The 25,250-nt window shown below is 40.7% G+C and overlaps 1 protein-coding gene across 3 annotated transcripts in view; it reads right to left on the reverse strand.

The window, feature by feature from the left end:
* SLC34A2 (solute carrier family 34 member 2) overlaps positions 1-25,250 on the reverse strand; it is a 76,984-nt gene that overhangs the window by 36,077 nt on the left and 15,657 nt on the right. For 2 of the 3 annotated variants that reach the window (XM_080386338.1, XM_080386337.1), the window contains exon 1: positions 1-25,250. This exon is cut by the window's right edge and continues 15,657 nt beyond it. In XM_080386338.1, coding sequence (XP_080242464.1) covers positions 1-99 — 99 coding nt within the window. In that variant the 5' untranslated portion in view covers positions 100-25,250. The other variant, XM_080386339.1, reaches the window with a different exon arrangement.

Raw genomic sequence — 25,250 nt, forward strand, 5'->3', positions numbered from 1 at the left:
CACTTCTTTATTCCCAGACAACAGAGCGAACAGATCAACTGGGCAGCCACTGAAACCTGCAATATATATAGACAGGTGTTGAGCAAAGTTTGCTTTCATCACTGCGCACTAACATTCCTATTTTACAGTCCAGAGGCACTGCCTACCTGCAACTTAATGATCACAATCAACCTTTTTTTAGCAGGAGTGGGCAGCAACCGAGACTGATAAAACTATGGGCTATTTCACACTTATCACATTCGAAAAAATGTCCCATCAGCATTTAAGTACGAGTTACTGGTGTGTTTCTGTGAATGCGGGGGAACGGTTTGTTCCAGCCTTAAAAATTGCTGTCCACCTGATCATTCAGTAATCTTTTTTTCCAATAATAATTTTCCAAAAATATTTTGCAATCTCAGAAGTCTGTCAAAAGGCTGTGAAGAAGATGCAGTACTGTTATTTGTCTGTTCAGGTGCCTATTAATCTGCCTAAGAACAGAAGTGAAGGAGAATCAGATAAAAAGCAGTGTAAGTAGGAAACACGTAAGAACTTCTTTAAGAACGGAGGATGGAGTTTCATTCTTATCAGTGCTCAGTGTTTACAATTAAGGTGAGCTCATTAGCATTTTGGCTGTGGCTCTCCCTCTAAATGAGATTTAAAGATGTAAAGACACTTTGATAACAGCATTCAGAATGCTAGTGAGGAAGAAGCCTATATGATAAATGGATACGTTATTCAATAAATACAGTATGGTATTTCAGATTAGACAAAGCGGTCACTAGCATTGCTGTCTGTTTAAATAAGCTTAACGGGGAGCTGGGAGTGGTGATACTGAATTAGGCACTGTAGTTTTATTATCTTTGAATTTTTTTCTGTTTTAACTGGCAACTTTCTTACACTGAGAAAACAAGCTGTAAACCAGCCGCCTAATCACCAGATCTGCTTTGTCTGCGTGTACATGGCCATATCTCCCAGCAGCTTAGTGACTTAGTAACTTAAGAAAATAACACTCTTGCTTTTTGCACCTTTCAGCCCTACAGAGACACCCAGCCTTTGGAGCTGTGAGTCAAAACTTACTCTTCTCCTGTGTCGGCATCAGAAATGTTTAGTAAGTAGTGATCGTAAAAGCCTCCGCAGCTCTGTACGCAGCATCACATCATGGCAGTGGAACCACCAAGCACCGCCCCTGGCCGCAGCAGCGCTGCTGGTGGAGACCCCACCGCCCCCCCATCACCCTGGGCATGGCTGACGTTGCAGCCCAAGGAGGAAAGCACCAGCCCTGCCTCACCCGTCCCAGCTCAGTTTGCACAGAGGTGGCTATGGAAAGGAAACCGATTTTTCTTCCATGTGAAGCAGAAAACAGCCCAAAGTGGAAAGACACGGTGGAAAATGGATTCAAGGTCTACCTTGGTGGTTCACAGGCTCAGTTTTCTTAACAGAAGTGTACTTTAACATTGCATTTAAATACAGTTTTTCATTGATACTCTACATGTAAGAAATCAGATGAAGCTTTTAACTGGGAATCCTTGTGTTTCTCTCAGCTGTGGCTTATTCTCTTCTGAGTCACTGTTTGTGAAACCCAGCTTTGACAGTGAGAAGGTATGAGATGTGCACGTTCCAGGTACCCACTTAGGGCTCAGCCAGAGCATGGTGACATCTTCCACAGCATTTTTAATCCAACGCTCTTCATTCCATTTGCTAAGCACAATCCTATGTGCTGACCGTGATAATGTTTTAGGAAGGGAACAATCCTAGATCAGACCCATCATATTCTCAAAAAAAAACTTTAGGAAAGAAAAGCCAGTTGCTCACACAAAGGCAGGCAATCCAAAGTCTGTTCTTAGAAATCCAGGGTAGATGTTCTGCAATCAGTCTGGAAGAGTCTCCATAAGGAGGTAGCCACAAGCAATGAAGGTGGGTGTCATTTGTTCCAGAAGCCTTTGCCTCATTCAGGGTTGGAGAAGAGGCTGAAACTCTTCCCAGGACACCAGGGCAGTTGGAGCGACAGTCCAGAGTGCTTTTCATGCATCTGGCATAGATTCAAAAGATGCTGCTGCTAAGGAAGAATAACCCAGTGCTCTTTCATCCCTCTTCAGGGTTTACTTTGAAGCAGCTGACCTAATTTCAAAAAATATTCTTGGATAGGGAACATCGAATAAAACAAGGCAAGCAAGTAAATTTCAAGGGTCCTGATTTCCTCTCACAAAGGTGCTGGATTACTCTGTAGATACTTGGAATAATACCTGTGATAGTCTAGCATTTAGCAGGAGGTGCAACCACAGAAAATGTCTCAAACAGAGAATGAGAAAAAATTCCTGGCATGTGCAAATTCTGTGAGAGGTGAACTCTGTCCAGCTATTATATATCACAAGAAGTTATAACACAACCAAGAAGCATGTCTACATAACAGAGATCTGTGCTACAAGCTCCCTTACAGAACTCCCACACAACATGGATACTTGCTGTACAAGTGTCAACCCCATTCATCTTCAAGACCCAGGCCCTAGTACAGTAAACCAAGCTCACCTAAATCACAACTAAAATAAAAATAATTACAGGCAGGTAAAAGAAATGGTCATCCATTCAGCAAAAGTATCAGAGCAGCCCAAGATATATATTCACTAATATAATAATATTCACATGATGAGGTTTGCTCTTTCAGTAGACACAGCTTCAAAAGACAGCATGCATGAGCAAGACTCTCTGCTAACATTAGGAGAGAAACTGTCTCTCTTACAGTTTAATTTAATTTGCAATGTTCCACAAATCCAAAGAATGCACAGCTGAACATTTCCTGTACATTCAAGATATTGGGACTCTAGAAAACAGCTACATAGCTCTGAAAAGAATTGGTATTGTTTCCACCATTCGGACACAACATTGTCTCTTTTAACTTGTTCAGAAACTAGAATCAATCTAGTTGTCTATATTTGGGAACAAGCATTAATATAAATTTGCCTTTCTTCTTTCAGATATGTAAAACACACAGCCCTGATCACTACTGAGGGAGACCAGTGCTGATTTCTGTATGAATTACAGCCAGAACAACTATTTGCTTGAGGACTTACCCATACTCAGCTCAAGAACACCTCCTCCCTTTGTGCTGTTACCTGGAAGAATTTAAGCCCTGGCTTTCTCTATTGTCTCAAAAGTATTCTGCATGTAAACACTTCAGCAATTAATTTTATTAATGAAAACGCCCAGTCAAATACATTTTGTGAATATTAAATTCATATTGATGTACATCTGGGTATTTACTAAGGATTAATATTTGAGGCAGACTCTGAACCAGCCATTATATAGGATGCTTTGATTTTGGAACACAATGGAAATGCTACAACTTTGTTGTTGACTAATTAATTTATTTTCCATTAAGAACTATAAATTTGTCTTTGAAGCTTCAGTACCTACCAGGAAGTTGTCTGCTTTTAGCTACCCTGCACTCTTCTGCTTTAGGTGAGTATGGTTGCAATGCATCCTCAGAACAATTTTTTGCCCATTATTTCTGCTATAGTTGGGAATAGTAAAGAACTCCTAAGACTACTTTGACAGCAATTAGAAAACACTTCATTTAATGTCTAAAGAACCAGAATCCTATCACAAGGTTCTGTATTACAACACTGTGCATTTCATCTTCACTTTTGCATAAGTGATATGCAAAAAAATGAATGGAGTTATGGTAGTTAATACTTCCAGAGCTGAGTAGCGAAGAAAGTCATAAAGAGACAACATGCAACAGAGCCAGTGCCAGGAACAGGAGGGGGAAATAAAATGTGAAGGAATCACAGAGAGAAAAACTACAGGAAAGGCTTTCCAACACAAAAAGAACTATTTCAATACAGGAAGGACAGTTTTTATGAAAGAATACCATGTCCAACAATTTTAGACAGATGTGTTTGAAAGGAAAAAGGGATCTGTTTCAGTGTTATAAAAATTGAGCAGCCCCTTCACTATAAAACCAGTGTATTCTATTACAACCATGCCCCAAATGTTTTTGCCAGTACAAATGCATCCTTGGGATACAAGTGAGTCGAGTTATTTTGTTCACATCCTCCCATGACAGCTATGGTTTCAGTTCAAGTCACACATTACAATTGTTTTTACTCTTCCTGCAGTATCTTCTTTTAACTTCCTATTTAGTTGATGTCTTGCTACTAACATATACCAGTACCCATTCTCAACATTTACCAAAACATAAGGGACTGCTCACCCAGAGCCTGCAGTACAGGCATGGGGGACTGTGGGTTCAGAGCGGTGGGCGCTCCGCACAGCCCTGCAGTATGATGGTGAGTGCTTCCCACTTTGTCCCAGAGGAGGCATGATGGCAGAGAAAGATGTGCAGACTAAAACACGGCACGTGAAAAAACAGCCCCAGCAGTAGTCTGAATTTTATTTCAGCCAGAATGCTAAAAATATGAATCCTATCACATGCTTTGACAACTAAAGCCCCGATAAATTTTAAAAGTTTTCCTTACCATAGCTGCTCTAAACTTTTATTATTTGTCTTGAAGATTTAACTAAAAGGTTTAAGAAATGTCCATTAAAAAAAAAACCCAACCCCAAAACAAAGATCTGCTGATGCTTTAAGGTAAGAAATTTTTAATTACAAAAGAAATCCAATATTATTCCCCTCTTGCTAACCTTTCCTTACTCTTTTTATAGCCTCTCCCCTCACCTTGCCCATACCCCTCATCCCCTCTCCTCCCTGCTCCTGTTCCTTTTACCAGTCCTACATGCCACATCCTCTCGTTGCCTCCCACTTTGGACACATATACATGAATGCAAATAGCATCTTCCCAACAAACAAGTAAGGAGGAAGAGGAAGAAGAGAAGTGGTGAAGGGTAATGTGAGAGCTGTTAAATAAATAATAATATTTACACTCTTATGTAAACCTTAATTTACAGATCTCAAAGTGCTTTAGGAAAGTAGACATTGTTGACTCCTTTATTATTCACAGACAGTTCAAAGATTTCTTTTTTAAGAAATCCATTGTTTTCTTCCTACACAATTTGTTAACCCTTGGCTGACACTGGACGTGGTGTTGCCAGTAGCAGGACGAGCAAGTATAATTACTGGCAGCCAGCTGAGCATGTTTACACTGAAGAAAAGACTCATCTCACATTTCAAACCTGTGCAATTCTTCTGCACCTGTGTTGTACAGCCTGCTGGCCTCCACGTGCTGCCTACGGAGCCACTGCTTAGGTACAAGAGCCACGCTTATTTGTCTTCTATCCAAATGACTTCTGCCTAAAAGATGGGTTTGAGAGTGATTTAAAGTGAGGATTTTTGCCAAAATAAATAATCTTGCACAAACACGGTACTCTTTCAAAGTCCATATATGCACCAATTCTGTATAGAATTGTGCATTCCAAATAAAGCATTCAACACCTCAAACTCTAGTTTCAAAATTACAGATTATTTCATCAATGACACCATTTGTAACTTATTGTTGAGAAGTGCTTGGCAGTATCTCCTTTCTGAGTCTTCATCCTTGAAACTGCTTTTGGACAACTCTAGGCGAGTTACCTAAAGGCAATGTGTTGCCATAAGGCGAGAGAATAAATCTCATTTCTTTGAACTTACTTTCCATACAACTAATTATCCTACATGCCAATTCTGTACAGACCTTTAAACTAGATCTGCAAATGTAACAGCAAAATCAAACCAGCTGGTATCTAATACATCTCAAATACAGTAAACTTCCTTAATATGTAGTTCATTGGTGATTACCCATTATTATCATCTAATATGAAGGTCCTTGAACGCATCCAGAGGAGGGCAACAAAGCTGGTGAAGAACTGGAAATAAGAAGTGGCTGAGGACTCAGGATTCATCTGGTTTGGACAAAAGGAGGCTGAGGGCTGATCTCATTGCTCTCTGCAGCTTGCTGAGGAGGGGAAGCGGAGAGGGAGGTGCTGAGCTCTGCTCCCTGGGGTCCAGGGAGAGGACACATGGGAGTGGTTCAAAGCTGCACAAGAGGATGCTAAGACTGGACATTAGGAAGGATTTCTTTACTGAGAAGGTGGTCAGACACTGGAACAGGCTCCCCAAAGAGGTGGGCAATGCCCCAAGCTTGTCAGTGTTTCAGAGGCATTTGGACAATGCCCTTGACAACGTGCTTTAACTTCTGGTCAGCTCTGAACTGGCCAGCCAGTTGGACCAGATGATCGTTGTAGGTCTCTTCCATCTGAATAGTCCATTCCATTCCATTCCTGCCACAATAATCAGTAAAGGATCTCAAGTCAAGTCAGGTGCGAGGAGGGCCCTCTCTGGATCGAGTACTACAGTAATTGTCTTACTTCATCAGGCAAACCAGTTCTGCTGCATAGTTGTGAGATCTTGCAATTAGGAGACCTCTCTGTGCCATACATCAGAAAATTTTTCTCCTGTCACAGCAACTTCTCCCAGTGATGCCTGTGCCACATAAACTGGTTTGATCCAAGCCCACTGTCACCCATAAAAACCGTGGAATGATTTTGGAGGATTTTATTCTTGGCAACCCGACACTGCACATTGTGCAGGAACCATCCCCACTCTCCTTGCAGTATAAATTGGATGTTGGTCCCCTGCCTTAAGATACGCCAGGAGAAATGTAACGCTTTTTTTTCTTTAACATTATTCTATTCCCGGGGGTTTTCTATAGACCTCAAGTGCCCATCTTTAACATGCATGTAATGAATGACTTCACCAGAATAAGAAGGTAGTCTCTGCCTGTTAACAGCGTAGCTTCTTGTAAAGTACTGAAAACTAAAATCTAACCCAGGCCATAATTACAGTTCCTATTGTCTTAAAAGAACTTACATGTAAGTAAGACATCCTATGGACAAAAGCACGCAGGCAGTAGCTGCTTTTTAGTTGGTTACAGTTCATCCTACACAAATATTTTTGGCTTTATAAGGGGTAATTAAGGGAGTAACGAGACCAATATTTGCTTTCCCAAAGAAAGACGGTAGTAGACACTAAACCTGAATAGGAATCCAAGACAGGAAGCTCTTCGTCACAGCCTTCAGCTTTAGCCAATACGCAGGGTTTTCCCTGCCTGTTTCTCTTAAAATCTAGAAACTGACAGGAGTGTTTTTACTGCAGTTGTGTCTCTTTACAAGGAAAATATATAACAGCCTTTTGTATGTGTCACACATAGCAGAACTTAAAAGGTATTGAATAAATCTCTGAACTTCTGGGCTCAGTGCTAGCAGAAAGATGCTTCAGGCAGTAAAGGCAGGAAAAAGTAACAAAGGGCCTTAAAAATCAAATCACAGCAAAATATTCTCTGTCCTGTTCTTAAGCTGCATTCATGGAACAGGAATTTGAACATTTCTTAGAAATACAGAAGGATATTTCAAGGATTGACAAGGATGACTGACTCCATCATTAGCTTCTTTACCTAAAGCAAACAGATCCAAACTATAGCTGATAGCTCAAGTCCAAAGAGGTAATACTACAGCACGAGACCATCTTCTTGCTGTAAAAGGTGAATAACGTTAACTACTAAAATGATTATGAACAGTTCTTCTGCACAGGAAAATATAGTTTTACCTCTCTAAAAAAGATGATTGAAAAACCTCTGGATATATAGTTTGGGTGCTCTCTAAAACCTCTCCAAACTTAAGCCCAAATATTATGCTTATCAACGAGCATAACTTTCCTGGCATAATATGACCTACTTAAGCTGTTGCTTTTGAGTCTTGCTAAGTATCTCCATCACTTTGTGAGAACACAGTCTTAATAATCAGTTAATGCACTCCATTAAAATTGTTACAGTATCAATAAACATTACAACATCACAAACCTAAGACTTCCGTTACTTTAAAGTTAAGTGTTTCTTTGTTTAAGTAACAAGCATAAATTAATGCAGCGAGAAGACAAGAATTGCTTCTTAATTGTATTGGAAGGACTTTTTTTTAAAAAACCTAAAGGTAACAAGTGTCATTTTGCATATATTAAGATTTAAAGAGGTGTCTCTGTTACAGCTGATGTGTAACTCAAGACTTACAGAGTTGTAAAACTGTAACTTTATGCTAATTTCAATAAATTATGTATAGCCCATTTATAAATATGTTACCTGCTGTCCTTGATCCCCACACCATGCTCGGATTGGTCCTGGTCTTTATTTATCAGCTTGGTCTCCGCAGGCCTCATAAACTGTTACTGGTTACAGGAAATAAGATTTGACTTACCAGCCTTCTCCCCTGTTAGTCACAGCAAGGGTCTTCACATGCCAGATACCACAGAGCACTTTGTTTCATTGTTGTGGGAGTTCGAAAAAAGTCCATAGAGCTTCCTTATTTGAAAAATATTCTTGAATAAAATATAAGAGGATGAAATATAGAGCTTGTGATATTCAGAGATATTCAAAACAGACATTTCAGAATAATTATTACGTATTAGCTTTTCCACAGACCGAAACCCTTGATCAGATATCATTGTTCCATGCTTGCGGTTCTTCTTTTCACTGAAACTTGGCATCAGGAATACAGACCAGGACTTTTTTCAGCCCGGGGTGCATTAAGGACAACAGGGCACACCGTGCAAGGATGAAAGCCTGTCAAGGCACTCGCTGGGGACCACAGCCGGCTGGGAGGAATGGTACTGGGGATGCAGGTAGGAAGGAGCTGCCCGCCTCTGCTCGATGCCTCAGGCTGCGGCCCCAGACCTGCCCCTGCTCATCTGAGGATGCTTAACACAACCTGACAGCTACACCAGGGCCTGGCGGCAATCGAGCATCACTTTCTAGATGTGGTGCCTTGGGAAACACACAGACATTTCTCATGAATGAAGAAATAGTGTATGGAAGTACAAGCCCTGGAAAATGGGAACACAGCTAACTGTCAAGGTTTCCAGTGGAGTCTACAGTGGGATTGCACACACCAAACAGGCGCATGAGACTCAACCCAACTCCCTCCCCTTTTACTCATAGCACTAGTCCACCTAAAGGTCGTTACCAGTTGCAGGATGTCTTTCACATCTGCGATATGTCATGTACTTGCCTGCAAAGATGAAGCACTCTTATGTAGCAGGATACTGTGGAGATGAAGACAGCAACTATTACAGCAAAGGACAGCGTGAGGAAGGAGAAATAGCTCATACAACCCATTTATTTGTACTATCAAGCACGTAATTGTGTCTCTTTTACTGATATTTCCTCTGGAAAGTCACTTGTTCTTAGTCCCATCACTTTCTGAAAGGTGTAGTATTTACTGTGTGGCAGATTCAACTGCTGGTCTTCCACTTTGAAGATTAAAGCAGACGATAAGTACAATCCATTCAGGAGGCATGTAGAACAGTTTCCAGCACCCTTGGTGTATTCTGTAAACAATATACATAAGGCTAATTATGTCTGATAATAGTATACTAATAACATCTGATGTTTGTATAGTGCATTTCACATTAAAGGGAATCACTGTTGCAGCATGTTGAACATGTAAGATTAGGAGAGATATAAATGGTCAAGAGCAATTCCTAGTGAAGGACAAGTTAGTGTTGCCTGAGATAGGTACCACACCACACATAAAATACCAACATGTCTGTATTCTGCAATTTTTGTTTTAAACTGCCCAGTTTTCAGGTGCTCTTGAGCTTAAAATTGTTCTTTGAAGGAAGACCGCAGGGAGGTGCCCATTTTGGACAAACATTTCTGAGAACTTTCCCTACTTGAAAGGACTTTCTTAAAAGAAGTGGATAAAACTGCCACTAAACCACTTCTTTTAAGAAAGTCCTTTCAAGTAGGGAAAGTTTTCAGAAATATTTATTGGACTTTGGGTTGCAGGGATTACAAGAAATGTTTGCAAGATACAGTTCCACCTTTATTTTTCCTGTTCTGAATTAGGACAGTCTGGATGCTAAGGCCATTTCCGCTACAGTATTAACTCTGGCAAGTGGAACAAGCCTTACTGAAGGAATTTTAGCCTTGGCTTGAGATTCAAGAAGTTGAAACGGGGCATTAGAGCTACAATGGAGTCTCTAGTATTGGAAGATGGCTTCTTCAGTGCTACAGAAGAGCAGGGAGCCAGAACTGGCTAGGTAAGTTACTCTCCCTAGATTTCCCCAGCTAAAGCAAACAACAGTTGACTACTAATGTTCTTGCCATCCACCCATTTTGTATTTTGTATATGTTTAGACTGATTTCTAGTATTGAAGTCCTCATGTTTTTTTGGTATGATAATCTGAACCTTGTCAATACCAACTGATTGATACACATCTGCCAGATAGCTCTTCACCCAGCATCACACTTCCCACACTCATACCTCTCCTCAAGATTTAGAAATTACTTCCTTTCTGAGAATATACTCAGAGCTTCACAGGAACACAGATAAAGAATTCTACAGGCCTAGAAATAAAATAATAAAAGTTTGTGGGTTAGTACAGCCTACCTGCACTTGACTATCTGCTTTATCAGCCTCCATATGTTAATAATTCTTTTCTTAAAAAATTTTCTGAGGCCTTACACGCTACAACATACCTGGTCACCTGGTGGACCAAGTCTGGTCACCATTTTCTCCCTTCCTACGTGGATAACATGCTACATTTGCCACTTCCAGTCCTGTTGCCTCCCTCTTGGACTGGCAGACATTTAAGCATCTGACCCACAATTCCTTCTGCCCATTATTTCAGAGTTTCGGCTCACAAGTAACCAGCCTCCCCAGCACACTGCACCTTTTGATGCCATTTCAGGTATGGCCCATATATTCCCACACCTCTTACCTTAACTGCTGCCCTGCATTTCCCCTAGGAAGAGTGGTCTTTTTCTTTTTTCCTCCTCAAAAACAAACCATTAACCTGGTGATCAACAGGAGATGCAGATACCCACATAGACAAATTTCTTTTAGTGCTAAAGAAAGGAAAAGGCTATTTGAAAAATGTTTAACAAATCCACTTACCTAAAGCTCATCATGGAGTAGATTCTCCTCATGCTAGGGGTATAAGCAAAGACAAATTATCTGCTATTTAAAAAGAAAACACACACCTGTCATTACCACAGCCAGAAAAGGGTTATATGGAGGATTTGTTCTGTTTCACACTCGTAAGGCTTTTGAGGGTCCATGCTTTTGAACATAGTATCACCTTAAAAAATCCTTTCTTAAATTCTCTTTCCTTATGTGGATCTTGGAGGCAAGAACTGCCTTATGGAGTGTGTCATCACCTCAGCTGTTGTTACAGCAAATAACAGCCTGTAAAAGTGCGCTGCATCTAGGATTGCACATGCAGCATGGGAACTCGCTGGAAACCCTTATTCACAAAATGCAGTTGCACATGAAGCAGCGTGTCAAAAATGCCTGAGAAATAAAATGGGGACGCTTTAGGTCATGCCTGTAAATAATACTTTCCTACTCGACAGCAGAAAAATTCTATTTAGTGTGTCATGCAGAGCAGCTGGCATAGCCTTCATCTGGTGCCAAGTCACACAGCTCATGCCTCTGAAAAGTGCCTGGTCAGTTCAGGACTACTGCTCACAGCCAAAGGCACAAGCAAACAAAGTCAGCTCAGGATGGCTGCTAAACTTGCAGTGGCAGGTGTGCTATGCCCACCCTGGGATGAAAAGCCCAGGACAGAGGAAGCCTGGGAGGAGCAGGAAACCATTCTATAGCCCTTGAATACAAAACCAGAAGCTGGAAAAACTCACAAAGTCCTTCCACTTTTCCTGGGAACCTGGCCAGGCTTGCCAGCATAACTTGAGCCTTGCTCGATACAAAAATCACTCCGCAGGAGAACCAGCATGGCAGACCTCAGGGACCCTGGAGAAGAAGGAAGCCACCATACCACCCACCCTCCACCCTTAAGCCCTTTCAATTAACTTTGGTTTTCTTACATTTGATTCAAAACAGCTTGTATAATTTATTACTTGTATTTTGTAGAAGGTCAGCACAGAGGTTTGTATTCAACATTAGTGTACATAAATGTAAACAGGAACTTGGAACGGAAATTTGGTATGTCAAGCCACTCATCACAGCTTGATGGAAAAACATAATACTCCAGTGTCTCACTGGTCATATATTCAGGGTCTTGTCATTTGAGCCCTTCAAAAGAAATGAGAGCAGATCACTCAAGCTGCCTTTCTGAAGCATTGCCTAAAACCCCAAGGAGTCAGGAAAGGTGGTTAGAGTTGGAGGTAGGTGTTTAGGACCTTCCACTTCTTAAGGAATGCCAATTTGTCAAAACTCTTTGTGATTCATATATTTTATAATGATAAAACTTCTGAAAGAAAGGTTTCTTGGACTGGGAATTGGACTGTTGTTCAAAAAAGAGGAAAGGTTTGTGGCATGTGAGCCCAGAAAGTTTAGTCATGAGTAACTCCCAGTAAGGCTTGACTGTACATCCTCTTCTGACCACAGCTACTCCAGGCAAACACCTGTGGACCAGGTCATTTGAATAGTAATTGCTGGGGTCAAGAGCTACTTGAGCTCATTTTCACTTGAAAAGATCAGGAGTTGATAACCTGAGCAAATCAGTAGCAGAGCTGGCTGTGGAGCAAAGGCAGCCATCTGGCAGGGACCTGAAGATACACCTCATCTAGCTGACGTAGTTGCCCTTCGTACAATAGGATGTGACCAGCAATCAGCATACCAAATTTTGTATGTTTAACACCAAGTACTGATTGTCTGTTGAGTAAGACTACAAAGGAAACATGGTAAGATTAGAAACACAAATCTTATATTCACCTAGCGCTCAGAAAATAGAGCAAACAATAGCCTTTTTATTGTTGCCCAGATGCGAAAAGAATTGAGGGCCCACGTGTGAAAGAAATTTTGCATCCTAATAATAGCAAGTCACAGCAAAGCTCAGGAGATTAAAAAAAAAGTTACTTATAGGCAAACAAAACATAAAGGTCATAATAAATGAAAGTTTAAAAGTTAGAATTTCAAAGAAGGGAAGGAGGAGAAAATAAAGAAAATGGCTATAGACAGTAATTACAGTACCACATGAAGAATGTAGCTAAATACAAAGCTTAACATGCTTTAAAAAACCTAAACCAAACAGATGTGCAAAACAGAGTTTCCAATTTCAATCATTACCTTAAACACATCTCTCTTACTGACTGACTCACTGAGTTAATTTGAGGACAACACTTTAAAGAGATGCTTCCATGGAAACACCTCCCTCAAGCTGTTGCTCGCCATATATTCCACATCGCCACATAAGCAAACGCTAAAATAATTCCACCTCTCTCTGAGCATTAATTCACATTAAAAATCCCTTTTCTCAACACTACTGCTTTTACATTCATGTGATTCAGAAGTTTAAATCTGATTGGATCGAATAGTGACTGTTCATAAGAATAATAAGCAATTGCCAAGAAGAGGTAAAAAGTACTTACGGATGTGATGAGTATCACCAAAGAACTCAGAGATCTGTGGAGCTTAATGGCATTATTAAAAGCTGGCATTTCTAGTGATACAGACCAACAGGAAAGTACATGACCTTTCTAGTGCTGATCTTAACTTCCTCTGTTTAGAAAAATGCAGCTTCTCTGTAAATCCCTTATTCCTGCTGGAGAAGAAGATATTTCTCAATCCAGTATTCATCCAAATGCTAGGCAACAATACAAAGAAAAAGCGGTTCTTGAAAATTTGAAAAATATTGACCTGAAGAGAAAAAGAGGGCAAGCTTTCAGCCAGTCCTTTCAGCACTGGAAATTGCCTCCTAGAAGCTTCCACTCCATAAAACACAAATAAAGGATATTGTTGTTACACGTAAATGCATGTTGAATACCCAGTTTGAAAAGAGGATTTTAGTTGTAAGATACAGCTACTGATCTGTAACTCCTTAACTTCAGCTTGCAGTCCTTATTGGAAGAGGACCTAACCACAGAGGTGTTGTTACATTCCCATAGGTCTCTTGAGCTGGTTCCTTGGTCTCATCCTTTCATCCTCCAAGATCTAAACACCCTCTGGCCACCAGAGCAACAGAAACACTGAGGTTCCTTTCTAGTCATTGGAAAAATGTGGATACCTCCAAAGGCTGTTTAATTCCCCTTTGTAAAACACTTTACCTAAAATAGATTGTTCTGCTTTCTGTTAACTGTAGGCAGCCTGGACTACCACTGGTCTCTTCAGAGGCTAAGCTCAGCAAAATAGATACTAGCATAATAGGCACTGTCTTGTCATAGTATAAAAAATAAAATAAAATGTAAAAAATCCCTACAAATTCCTGACAACTGTATTTCACTTACCTCCACACAAGGACATCTTGCAACCTATGGATAAAAAAAGCTATAAAAGCAATAAGCAATACATGAAGGTGCTGGAAGCAGTCCGTCTGCATCAGCTTGGGCCAGTCTACCTTCAGGTATTGGTATTAGGCCAGTTCTTCATGTAGCTTTATGCTGAATGTACTCAGGCCAAAAGAATTACAGGTTTCTTACTATGTAGGGTTTGTTCTGACAACATATACCTTCACTGCAGAAAGCCTTGGAGGCAATTTGGAAGATGCAGCAGACAGAAAGGCACAGCAAGAATATTTGTCGTCCAAAAAGAAGAGAGAAACAATTGGGAGTTGCAGAAGAGCACATGGCTGCATGCTTGTGTTAAAATGTTTATCAGACAAACTCTGTACAAACCTGAGAATGTGTAACCAAGACAGGCACCGAGACAGCTAGCTTTGGCCTTGCAAGCTTACTCTTGCTAGTTTCCAGTCAATCACAATCAATGGAGAGAGACTTGCTCTTCCAGAAGGTAATCAGAAGGTAGCGACATATCACAGTACTCCCACTAAACCAGCTTTTTTCTCTGCTAATTAAAGCCTAAAAAACATCTGCTCATTTGAATTCTTTCCCTAAACCCATTTTCTGAACTAAATCAGTATACCGTGACCCCTGCAGACTGATGGGTTATGTTAGGTAAATAATCTCAGCATCTTGAGCTCCCAGAAGGCAGTGATAAGCATCTTTCCTGTCCACTGGACTACGTTGAAGGACTTGATGATTTTGGACATTGCAGTGGTGAGTCTTCTCCTTGAGATGATGGGGCTTCCTGAGCGAAAGCAGTGGGGTAAGGCCACAACACAGAAGCAGCAAAGCACTATGAATATTAAAGGATGACCCCTCAAGAAGGAGAAGAAAATGAGGGGAAAAAACTCACCATGTTACCAATTACGATGTAGGCTGGACTGCAGTCTGAGCTTGCTGTCTACCAATAACCTTTATGGAGGTCTGAGATATATTTATGTGCCCAATGGAATCAGTCTTTAGGTTTGTTGACCTACTGCCAAACCATCTCCAGAACCGAAAAAGAGTAAGAGTATCACCTAGGCAGTGCTGCAGAGAGGACACTGCAATTAGCCTGGAGACAGTGCCATCCTGCAGCAGCAATACTCTCCAGGTGCCCTTGTGTTGCAGCCACATTAGTGCCTTGTACCACGCTCGCTTGTCTTGGAGAGTTCAGCTAGGATGATGCACAGTGCTTTGCGAACATCAGCAGTTATCACTGGGGTGAAGAAAGCTTGGGTGTTGACTCTTGAATTGCACGGTTCAGGAAAGAAATATCATGGGATATTTAAACGTACTAAACAGATAAGAACTCTGATTTATGTCCAGATCACAAGAAGGAAGCACGTACCAGTGCCCCAAACCTAAGGGCATGCAAAACATGGCAAAGGAAAGATTCCCCGTTGCACAACTGTTGATTGAACATGCTACAGAAACCTCAGCTTTGCCTCTAGTGACAAATAGCTTGCAAGGTATGAGATTACAAGCCAATGCTCTATGATTGCAAGCCAATATATATAAAAAAAAAGAGTATAAATTAGACATTTCCTATCCATGAAGAAATGCCAGTCTTAGAAAAATGGCTAACTGCATAAAACACATGCTGCAGCAGTAGTTAAGAAGTTCTTTCCCTTTTGAGTAATCAGAAGATTACATCTCTGTACAGTGAAGATCGAAAAACAAGCCAAACCTAAGCAACATTACTTGACTTCAAAGAAGTGAGAGGAAGAGTGGGTTTAAAATAAAGACATCCTAAAATATGCATGTTTTCTCTGACTCCACTGTTTTCATCTTTCCACAGCACTGGAACTTTTTAGGTTTTAAAAAAAAAAAGCCTAACAGACTAACAGCAATACAAAGGGTAGTACTGCTTCACCATTCCCATTAGGTCAAGTTTCTAGGTTGGATTTTTTGTAGTGTATTTCTGGTATTTTTAAAAGAACCTGAAAGAGGTTGCGTCAGCTTTGGGCTCTAAGGAGCTACACCTATTGCTCCGGATCTATGTATGCAAACTTTTTTCGTATTTATTTTAACTACTGCTACAGTTCGACATGTATTCTAAAGCAGTTACAGTTATGCCAGAAGTAACATTAAAACTTTAAGTAGATGCTTTTACCAGCTTTGTACACCGTAACGCTGATTAAGAAATACTAATATATGTAGGCCTAGATATGAGAATTTCTTGCCCCACCTGTAAGCCTATAAAAATGTATAGTCATGCAAATATATGATGCTCAACCCCAAACCTCCATTTTTAGCCTATTTATCCACATTCAGAAACATAAATAATTAGATTTCTGTTAGACTTGTGCTACATTCATCACTATGCTGAATTTATATTATACCCTATTGCCAAAATCGGAATCAAACTGTACAATTCCGTTGACACTGGTGGGACAGGGTGTTGACCGCTTCAGTAAGTGCGGGCCAATGTTTGATGGAAACTTCAGAGTATTCAGTACAACCGCAAGACTCATTTACAACCACAAAAGTGGGAAGGCAATGAGCAAGTGTTATATATCTGTGGTTTTCTGTGTTAATAATAATTAACACCAGACCTGGGGATTTTCTTCATCCAAATTTATTTGCTAAAACCTTCCTCCTACTCAGACTTTTCAAATGGACTCCCTGACTCCCATAGAACCAGTTTTCTATCTAAACTAAGTAGGACTGTAAGAAAAATCGCTTCATGAGATTATAGCGAAAGTGCCAAGGAGTACATCTTGTTGAACAGCAGCGCATGTCTCAGGCACCTTGCTTGCTTACGTTGGTCCCCATGAACTGCTGAAACAGAGCACAGATACCTGAGGCAGCAGAATTCAGAGGGATTAAGTGGTGCTGCCATATCCATGCTAAGCAGCACCCTAACTACCACGAGATATGTGATAGGATGCAGCATTTCTCCAATGCAGCTACCTTGATTTTGGATCCAAGCACACAGTTCTGCGCGAAGGCACTGTTTATGAATAGACAAGCTTGGGTTGGCGTTACTTCAAGTACTTCTTGTGCCACCTTCCAGTGGCACCTGTCTGTGAATTGGAAGCCTAGATTCCACAGACATCTAACAAGACTGTTTTTGACATTACCAAGGGCTTCATTTTACTGTGACAAACGCTCCTTTTCTAGCCAAAATAGTCAAGTTACAGGCACACATGACAAACCACAACATACCACCTCCCAGGGTATTTCTTCAGTGTCACTTACTCTCATAGCTGTTCATATGGTTGATCACCAACAGTGTTCATGTCTTTGAGTATAATTAAAAATACATAATGAAACCGTTTAATAACAACAATAATATACATATAGCATAACAAAACTAGTTCGATTTTTTAGAAAGAATAAAAATAGAAGCTAGCCTTCTTCTGTAAGACGAGAGGCATGGATAGGACTGCAGGCTGGGAGGTACAGCTCTCCACACCTCTGTTGCATGGGCAGCAGGGCTCCAGAGTCACACTTTGCAGCTGTGCAATTTCCAGAGCAACATAGAGGATGCTCATAATTAGCTGACAAGAGGCTTAACCCTCGAGGCATTGGTGGTAAATACTATAATCTAGGCTGCATACATTTGCTTGCACTTCAGTACAAAACCGCTGCAGAACCATCCCTCTCCTTTTCTGTGGCCCTATAGCCCTGCTATTCACTTGTTAAGCTTTTCACCAAACACAGATAATAAATTTTCTCCATCATTTATATCATTCAGGTTTGGAGGGTTTTGCTAAGAACTACTTGTTTTGCTCTTGTATTTTATCCTCTGTGCTAATAGCCTTGTAGCCAACAAAGCCGATGGAGCTGAAATACAGATGCAAGTAAGTAAGAAAGTGATGTTAATGGATTCCCTCATTTCACAGACTGGAAGAACATGAAAAAGGTCTGCCAGAATATATTTTTTTACATCAGTTCTACTTTTCTTCTCTTTTACAGTATCTGAATGACCAAATGCCTCCAGCTGGGGTGTCAATGAACCACAGATAAAGACAGACAAAAAAAGTTGAGAAGCCTAGGGTTTTTTTGGCCTCTGAAAATGCCAAATTCTGAAGGCTAAGCCTCTCTTGAACATTTAACATTGCTTCATTCCTGCAAAGTATCACTGGAGACAGCTTTATAATCCAATTTAAAAAAAAATGTTTTGTTTGAAAAGCTTGTTAGCCTTTCAGGTAAAGTCAGCCTAGCTGGAAACCTATCCATCAAAGTTTCATTTGATTACAAATAAAAAATCCAAATAAAAAGGCTAAACAAATGCCAGCCAAACTTGAAGACTTACATACTCAGGGTTCCTGGATCTTCTCTTTGGTTTTTTTTGGCTTTGTAGTCATGATTATTCGTTACTATTTTTAACATCAACAATGTCCTTCTCTGAATATTAAGAAAACAAGCAGAGTCACATTCCTACAATGAAAGTAAAGTCAAACAGACAATACAGTACCCCAGCCTAGTTCTGAGAAGACTATGCACTATGGAATGAGTAAGTCTACGTAAACTGAGTAAGACCCCCTGTGAAGTCTGCAAGTACTATATCTTGACCAGACATGTGCAGGCACAAGGTCGCATGTAATAGCACTCAACTACCTTGACTCCCGGGCCAGTGATCAAAAGGCAAGTTTCTCCATCAGCAGCGAAGGCTCACCACCCACTGACTTCTCAGGGCAGAGCTGAAACTTCTGCCTTTGCAACCAAAAAGAAAACAGTATCCACAGCGATGGCTCTGGGTAAAACAGCCTTTGCAAGGGAACAGTAAGAAATGAACACCAAGTTACCTGCATTTCTGGGCGTTGGGCAGCTCTGTATCTGCACCACTGACCAGCTTAGCGCTACATGCTTGAGATATCTCAAGAATGGGTCTTATTTTGGAAAACTGAGAAAGCTGAGAGAGTACAAACCAGTGAGCGCTGCTTTGCATAGCACACATTGCAGGTAAGAGGGGCAAGTAAAGGACTGCATTTTCATGTCCTCACTCACAGTAAGCAGCACCTTTCTCACTACAGCAGGCCTATTTAAATCACCTGGTCTATAGAAAAGCTTTTTCAACATAAATATTAGAAACTAATGGATTTATTTTCCATTTATAGACCTGGACCTACTCCAGAAAGGTAAGGGGAAAGACTCCCCTACTAACTAAGGGAGGGAGAACAAGCAAAGCATATTTAGGTGATTTGTCCCTGGTGGAAAAAGGCACAATGATGCTGGCATTAGCTTATTAATTGGCTGGAGACTGCCATCTACTTTGCTTTCTCCTCCAAACCAGAGACTGCAGCTGCCACACCTCATTGCTTAATTGTGATGACAATTTTGATTGTTTCAGTACCTGAGAACATGCACTATATACTTGAAATACATTTGAGGAAGTGTAGAGTTCTATAAAAGCACAACTGAGGAAAAGTTCTGTATAGATAAGAGGAAACGATTATTTATCTCCTCCAATTTACACAACTGCAATTTCTGAATCTGACCAAATGACTTTGCATCAAACCACATTTTTAGATTAAGTTGAAGCATCTAGCTTACAAAAAATATTTAGTCTTCGTTTAAAGACACCAGATGATGAGAAAGTCAATATGTCCCTGAATTAACTATTGCCAGGGTAAATGGTCCTCAAAGTTAAAAATGCGAACTGTATTCCAAGCTTCCCCCTGCCAATGTGCCAAACTGAAAACTTCACATAGGAGTTAAAATCCTTTTTTTTTTTTTTTTTTTAAGGGCAGAGCAAGTAATTTTTCCAAGATAATTTTTTATTTCAGAACAGAATGGTATGGCCAAATCCATTTTTCATTTTCTGTATTCATCCTAACATGTTTATAAGTAGAAGATAAATTTAAACGTGTTTAAAATTACACATAGACATTCACAATAAGAAATAAATTATGCTATCTTGTGGAAGAAAAAACATTGCAAAATTAAAGAATAAGTTCTATGTCTATTTGCTTTGTCCTGTAGCTTGTCCTCCATTATTTACCTTGCACATTCTACTACAGACCTTTCCCATGTCAAGCAAAAATTTGATTAATCTTGGTCATGTATTTACACTGAAGACTCTGAGCAGCTGAAAATCAGAACGTGTACTAACACACTTTTAACATAGCTGGTAAAATTTTAAGTACACATCTCCACTGTGTACTTACATTTGAAACTGCATCACCTCCAACTGACACCAGCTATGCTGCCTGTTGGTCAATGGACTTATTTCCCAATGAGCAAACAGCCAAATCACACAAACCTTGCTCACATTCAGCTCTGTTCACCATCCCTCAGTTATAGTGTCACCAGAGATGCACCAAAAGACCACATTATTCCTACCACAGACAGCAGATCAATATTGTGGCCACAGAGATGGTGCAGTCCCTCTGCCTAACAGACTTCTGTAAATCCACAGATGACAACCAAGCATCTTTTTTTGTTACTATGTTTGTCTTTTTAGTCTGTGTTATTTTGAAAAAATATTTACATAAATAAAAACAAAAGGGACTTTAGTAATGAGTGCCAGGTTATGCACAGACACCCCAGAAGAGACAAAGGTCCCTCCCCTGACCTTGTGCAGGAGCGTGGTGTGGCTGGAGACCCATGAATGAGTGCTGGAGCTCTGTGCCTATCAGCCCAGCCCGAGGCAGGTACCTGGGCTCCCCTGCACAGCACCTGGCAAGGACTGTGCACCTCCAGATGCTGCAGTGGGAGAGACCAAAAAACCCCCATCCACTTCAATCCCTGCTACAGGAGAGCAGGCAAAGGATTTGTGAAGGGAGTCCCACACCGCCAGTACTGCAGCCCTGGGTTTGTGAAAGGCTGGCTACTCCAGAAGCAGGATTTCTCAAACTTGTTGCTGTTATGTCTATACTTACTAAACAAAAGGTATTGGGCCACACCCTATCTCATGCTACGTGACTTTCAGATGTAATGCAATATTTAATTTCATGAAACCTGTCTTGCCAAAGTTTGCAATGACCTCAGCCTAGCTGCTGCATCCCCACCTTCCTTTGACACAGGCCCTTGCACTCTTCTGCTTAGTATCTTACCTTCCTTTTGCTTCACTGCCAGCCTTCTGCTTTTTCATTTAATTCTCTTACAGTTCTGATAAAAGGTGTTTGCCTTTCTGCATCCTCTGCCACTCTCCTTCACTTTCTATTAGCATAGTACAGGTCTCTGACCTGGGTTTCTTTCTCTTCACCTTCAAAAACTCCTCCTAGAATCTCAAGTGCAAACAAGTAACAGCTACAATTTCCATGCCACCATGGCACTGAAGTGCTAAGGGTAGAGAAGGTTTTATAATGTCTGGGGTTTTTTTAACGTTAGACTCATTCACAAAATAAAGAAAGTGTCTTGTGTTAGTTTCCCCAATGTTTTGATGATGGTTTTGTGTGTAACTTCCCTAAAACTCCAAATATAGCATAAAAAATTAATCAAGCAAGAGCTACTACAGAACTGAATCTATTCATGTTGTCTTACAAGATGCACTTCAGTTTCATAGACTCATACAGTATCTTGAGTTGAAAGGGACCTATAAAGATCATTGAGTCCAACTCCCCAGAAAGCTGGGGAAAAACAATGTGACCCGATAGCGTATTATTTGAGAAACGGTATGCTATATAACAAAGACCTATAAGTAAACAAGAAGCAGCATAAATTTTACACAGGCTTACATGGCTGCATTTTGACCTCTGAGTACTTGCTACAGGCTTTTTATATTTTCAGTTAATTCCTTGAGAAGTGTATCCACAAGCTACCTACAGAGAGAACTGCACTGTGCCACGCTTCAAGTGTTCAGAGCATGGGAATAAAAAGCTATGACCATGGTGACACAAATCCTGGCCTTTCTGAAACAGGTGTTGCAGTTGTCAGTAGACATTTTGCCTGGCCTTTCATTGTCATGTTTAAATCCAATATAACCTATTTTTGAAGCTTGATAGAACATGTACAGTCTGCACTAAAAGACAGTATTGCTATGCTTACAGTAAGCATAAGCACTCCCAAAAAGAGCAGAACTACACAAAAACTCTTGAAAATCTCAACAATAAATAAACAATAAAAAGTAACGGGCTTTAAACAAAGCCATCTGACCTGGCTCCATCTCAGCACAGCTCTAGACTCTGCACTCCAGCATTACAAAGCACACACCAGCCCAAAGTGTCCAGAGCGACAGCAGGTGGACAGCACTGCAGCTAGGAGCAGGGAAGCCTGGCCTCCTATGCCTGTGGTGGCCTCTGTGACACTTGCCCACCACCGGGACAAGGAGTGCCATTTCACCTGAACAAAAGCATGTAGAAACAACAAGCTGGGAGAGGAAACAGATTAGAGTCCGGCAAGAATCAATTATCTAGTAGTGAGGAGTTGCAGTCATAGCTGGTCATCAGGGCTGGCTAAGGTAAGGAGATCAGGGTTTGGAAATTAATGAATTGTCTAGGATGAGCAAGATCTGAGGAGTGCTGGCAAGGCTAGTAAAGTGTGTGAGAGAGCTGGGAAACAGGAAGGCTTTGAATGGAGGGGGAGACTGCAGAAAAGTTATACTTCAGAAGGAGGGAAAGATTAGCAAAACGGACAGTTAGGAGCAATAGAACCAGCTAAACAAACAAAATTGGAAAAAGGCATTGGGACACTGCTGGGGGACAGAACAAGGGCACCCCAGAAAGATGAGTTCTGTCTGAGAATGGGGGAGAGGTTTGCAGATAGGAAGTTCAAAGAGCCTGAGTAGTGATTTCCATAGTGAGCTCAGGGGAACATCTGGGACTGGCCAGAGTAGGAGAGTGGTAGAAGATACCTAAAAAGAGCAGAGATGATCAAGCAACCAGGGTGCACCAGGAACAGAGCTAGGTCAGGCTCAGATTGGAGAGGTGGGGAGAGACATAGCCAGCTTGGAGAAAGGGAGGAGATGAAAGAGGAATTAAGTCTGTGCCACCAAGTACATGCTTTTCTTCAACCCCTGGGATGCCAATCCAGTGCTTAGGAGCCTTTTCAGCCTTTCACTGTGTCTAAGCTACAGTGCTACTTTCTATTTTAAACAGCAGCACACTTGCTTAGAACGGGAGTGCCTGCAGGAGTTAGGAGTTCGTATCATGTTATTAACCACCACCTAGCCCAGAAGCAGTTACAGATCTGTTACAGGTAACAAAGGGATTTTGCACATCCCCTTCTGATTTTTGAGTCCGAGTAGTGCTTTTAACCTAAGTATAATACTGTTTATTATATGAATGCTTATTACAGCAAGTGAGAACACAGAACTGGAAAAATTTCAAACAAAAGCCATTAGTATTATCTAATGATTCATCTAGCCTGGTTAAGGAAGCTGTATAACTCATTAAGTATATATCAGAAGTTGGTTTGTCATGAGAGATAATGGCAGACAATTGACCTCTGCAAAGTACATTTTTTTCTCATTATTTTAGTATTATAAAAATATTTGAATTACAGAAAAGTGTAATTATTCACATCCATTTATTAATTTCATTAGTGTGGTAATGAATACTGTTAAGAGTAGGAAAGCACTTCTAAATCACTGTTTATTAACAAAGATGAAGTTGAGATCAGAAGAGATCATCTGAAACCAGATATTAGCTTGATTAATTTGTTGCTTGTCTTTCTGGTCTGGCCACCAGCAGCTATCGACATTCAGCTACAGAGTAAAAACAGCCAGTGCAGGGGAAGGAGGACAGGGCTACACCACAGTGACAGCCAATTCTCAGATCAGTTTAGATCAGCAATGAAGACTGACCCCTTTGAATGTATCAACTGACCGTAGACCTGCATTCCAATAACTCTTATTTATTGGAAGAGAGAGCAAGTATTATAGAAAACTGTTTCACTTGCAGAAGAAACCATTTTACTTGCATTTAGGGGGAAAAAATTGCCTTTTTTAAGGCCACACAATGACAATGTGAGGAGCTTTTTCCTTTTATCCTTGGGATATAGAACTTATATCTGGCAGGCAAATAGGAACAGTATCGACAACGAAGTGATTTATTTTTTTTGGACGCAAAACAAATTCTTTTTGCTACATGTATGCTTACATATACATCTGCAAGTATTCTTTGTGAAAGACAGCTTGATAGCTGCACGTCCAGATTGTTATCTTTCAGGAAGGACAAAAACAAACTGAACCTACAGCAACCATAAAATAGTATTTACTCACTAATCTGCACTGATACGTTTATGCCAAAACCCGATGAGGATCGTGCACTCCTCTCAAAGAAGGTATTCATTATTTCAGGATGCCCTGTAAAAATGCAAGTTGTATTTCCTACATTATCTTCATGGACTTTCCTGTCCCTCCCCGACTTACCCCAATATTTAGAATGCCTTTCCTTGTACAAAGGCCCTTAGGTGGTGGTTTAAGGTTTCCCCCAGAGCAGTGGAGAGTTACTCTCCTGTCTGTCCCTTGCAGGAGAGGCACTCATTTTTGGTCTACCGCAGTGTTGTCCTCTGTGCTGTGATCTAAAACCGCTTCAGGTGTTGTGTTCCCCCTGCTCACCTGACCATGGCCCTCTCACAGGAGTGTCTCAATACATCTTTTATTTTTTCCAGATCTGCACCTTCCAGAGTTTGTTGACATCACCCTGAGAGTTCTTGTCCCCTACCGTGCCAAATGATCCTAAAGACAAAACAAAGAAAAGCTTTTTAGAAGATTTCAGGTGAGGCTAGGAGACTGAAAACAAAATAATCACAAGTGTAGGACATGAGCCAGCTGATATTTAGCTGGACACTCCTTCCAAGATGTTTTCCCTCCCTTGCCTGTGAGTGCCCAGATGTATCCTATTAACAGGAGCTGGGGACACAAGTTTTACAGCACCAACACGTCAGCCAGGTGTGGGCCAAGTTCTGAAATTTCCTAACGAAATTCAGAGGAGGAAGGAAGGTTGGGTCTCATCTTCCCCTCCCTCCATCAATTTTACAATTAGCATTACAATTTTAGTTTTCATTTAGTGCCCTCTTCTCAGTATAAGTGGCCTTAATATTGATAAAGCTTAATCCTATGTCAGCTTTCAGTGTTCCCTTATTGTGTTTGGGATTAACATCTTAAAAATAAGATAAACAAGTTACTGGTTTTGCTTTGTGAGCAGGAAAAAACTCCCTAGATGACACTCTATC

This window comes from Falco punctatus (assembly GCF_963210335.1).
Source record: "Falco punctatus genome assembly, chromosome: 1".
NCBI classification, from domain to species: Eukaryota; Metazoa; Chordata; class Aves; order Falconiformes; family Falconidae; genus Falco; species Falco punctatus.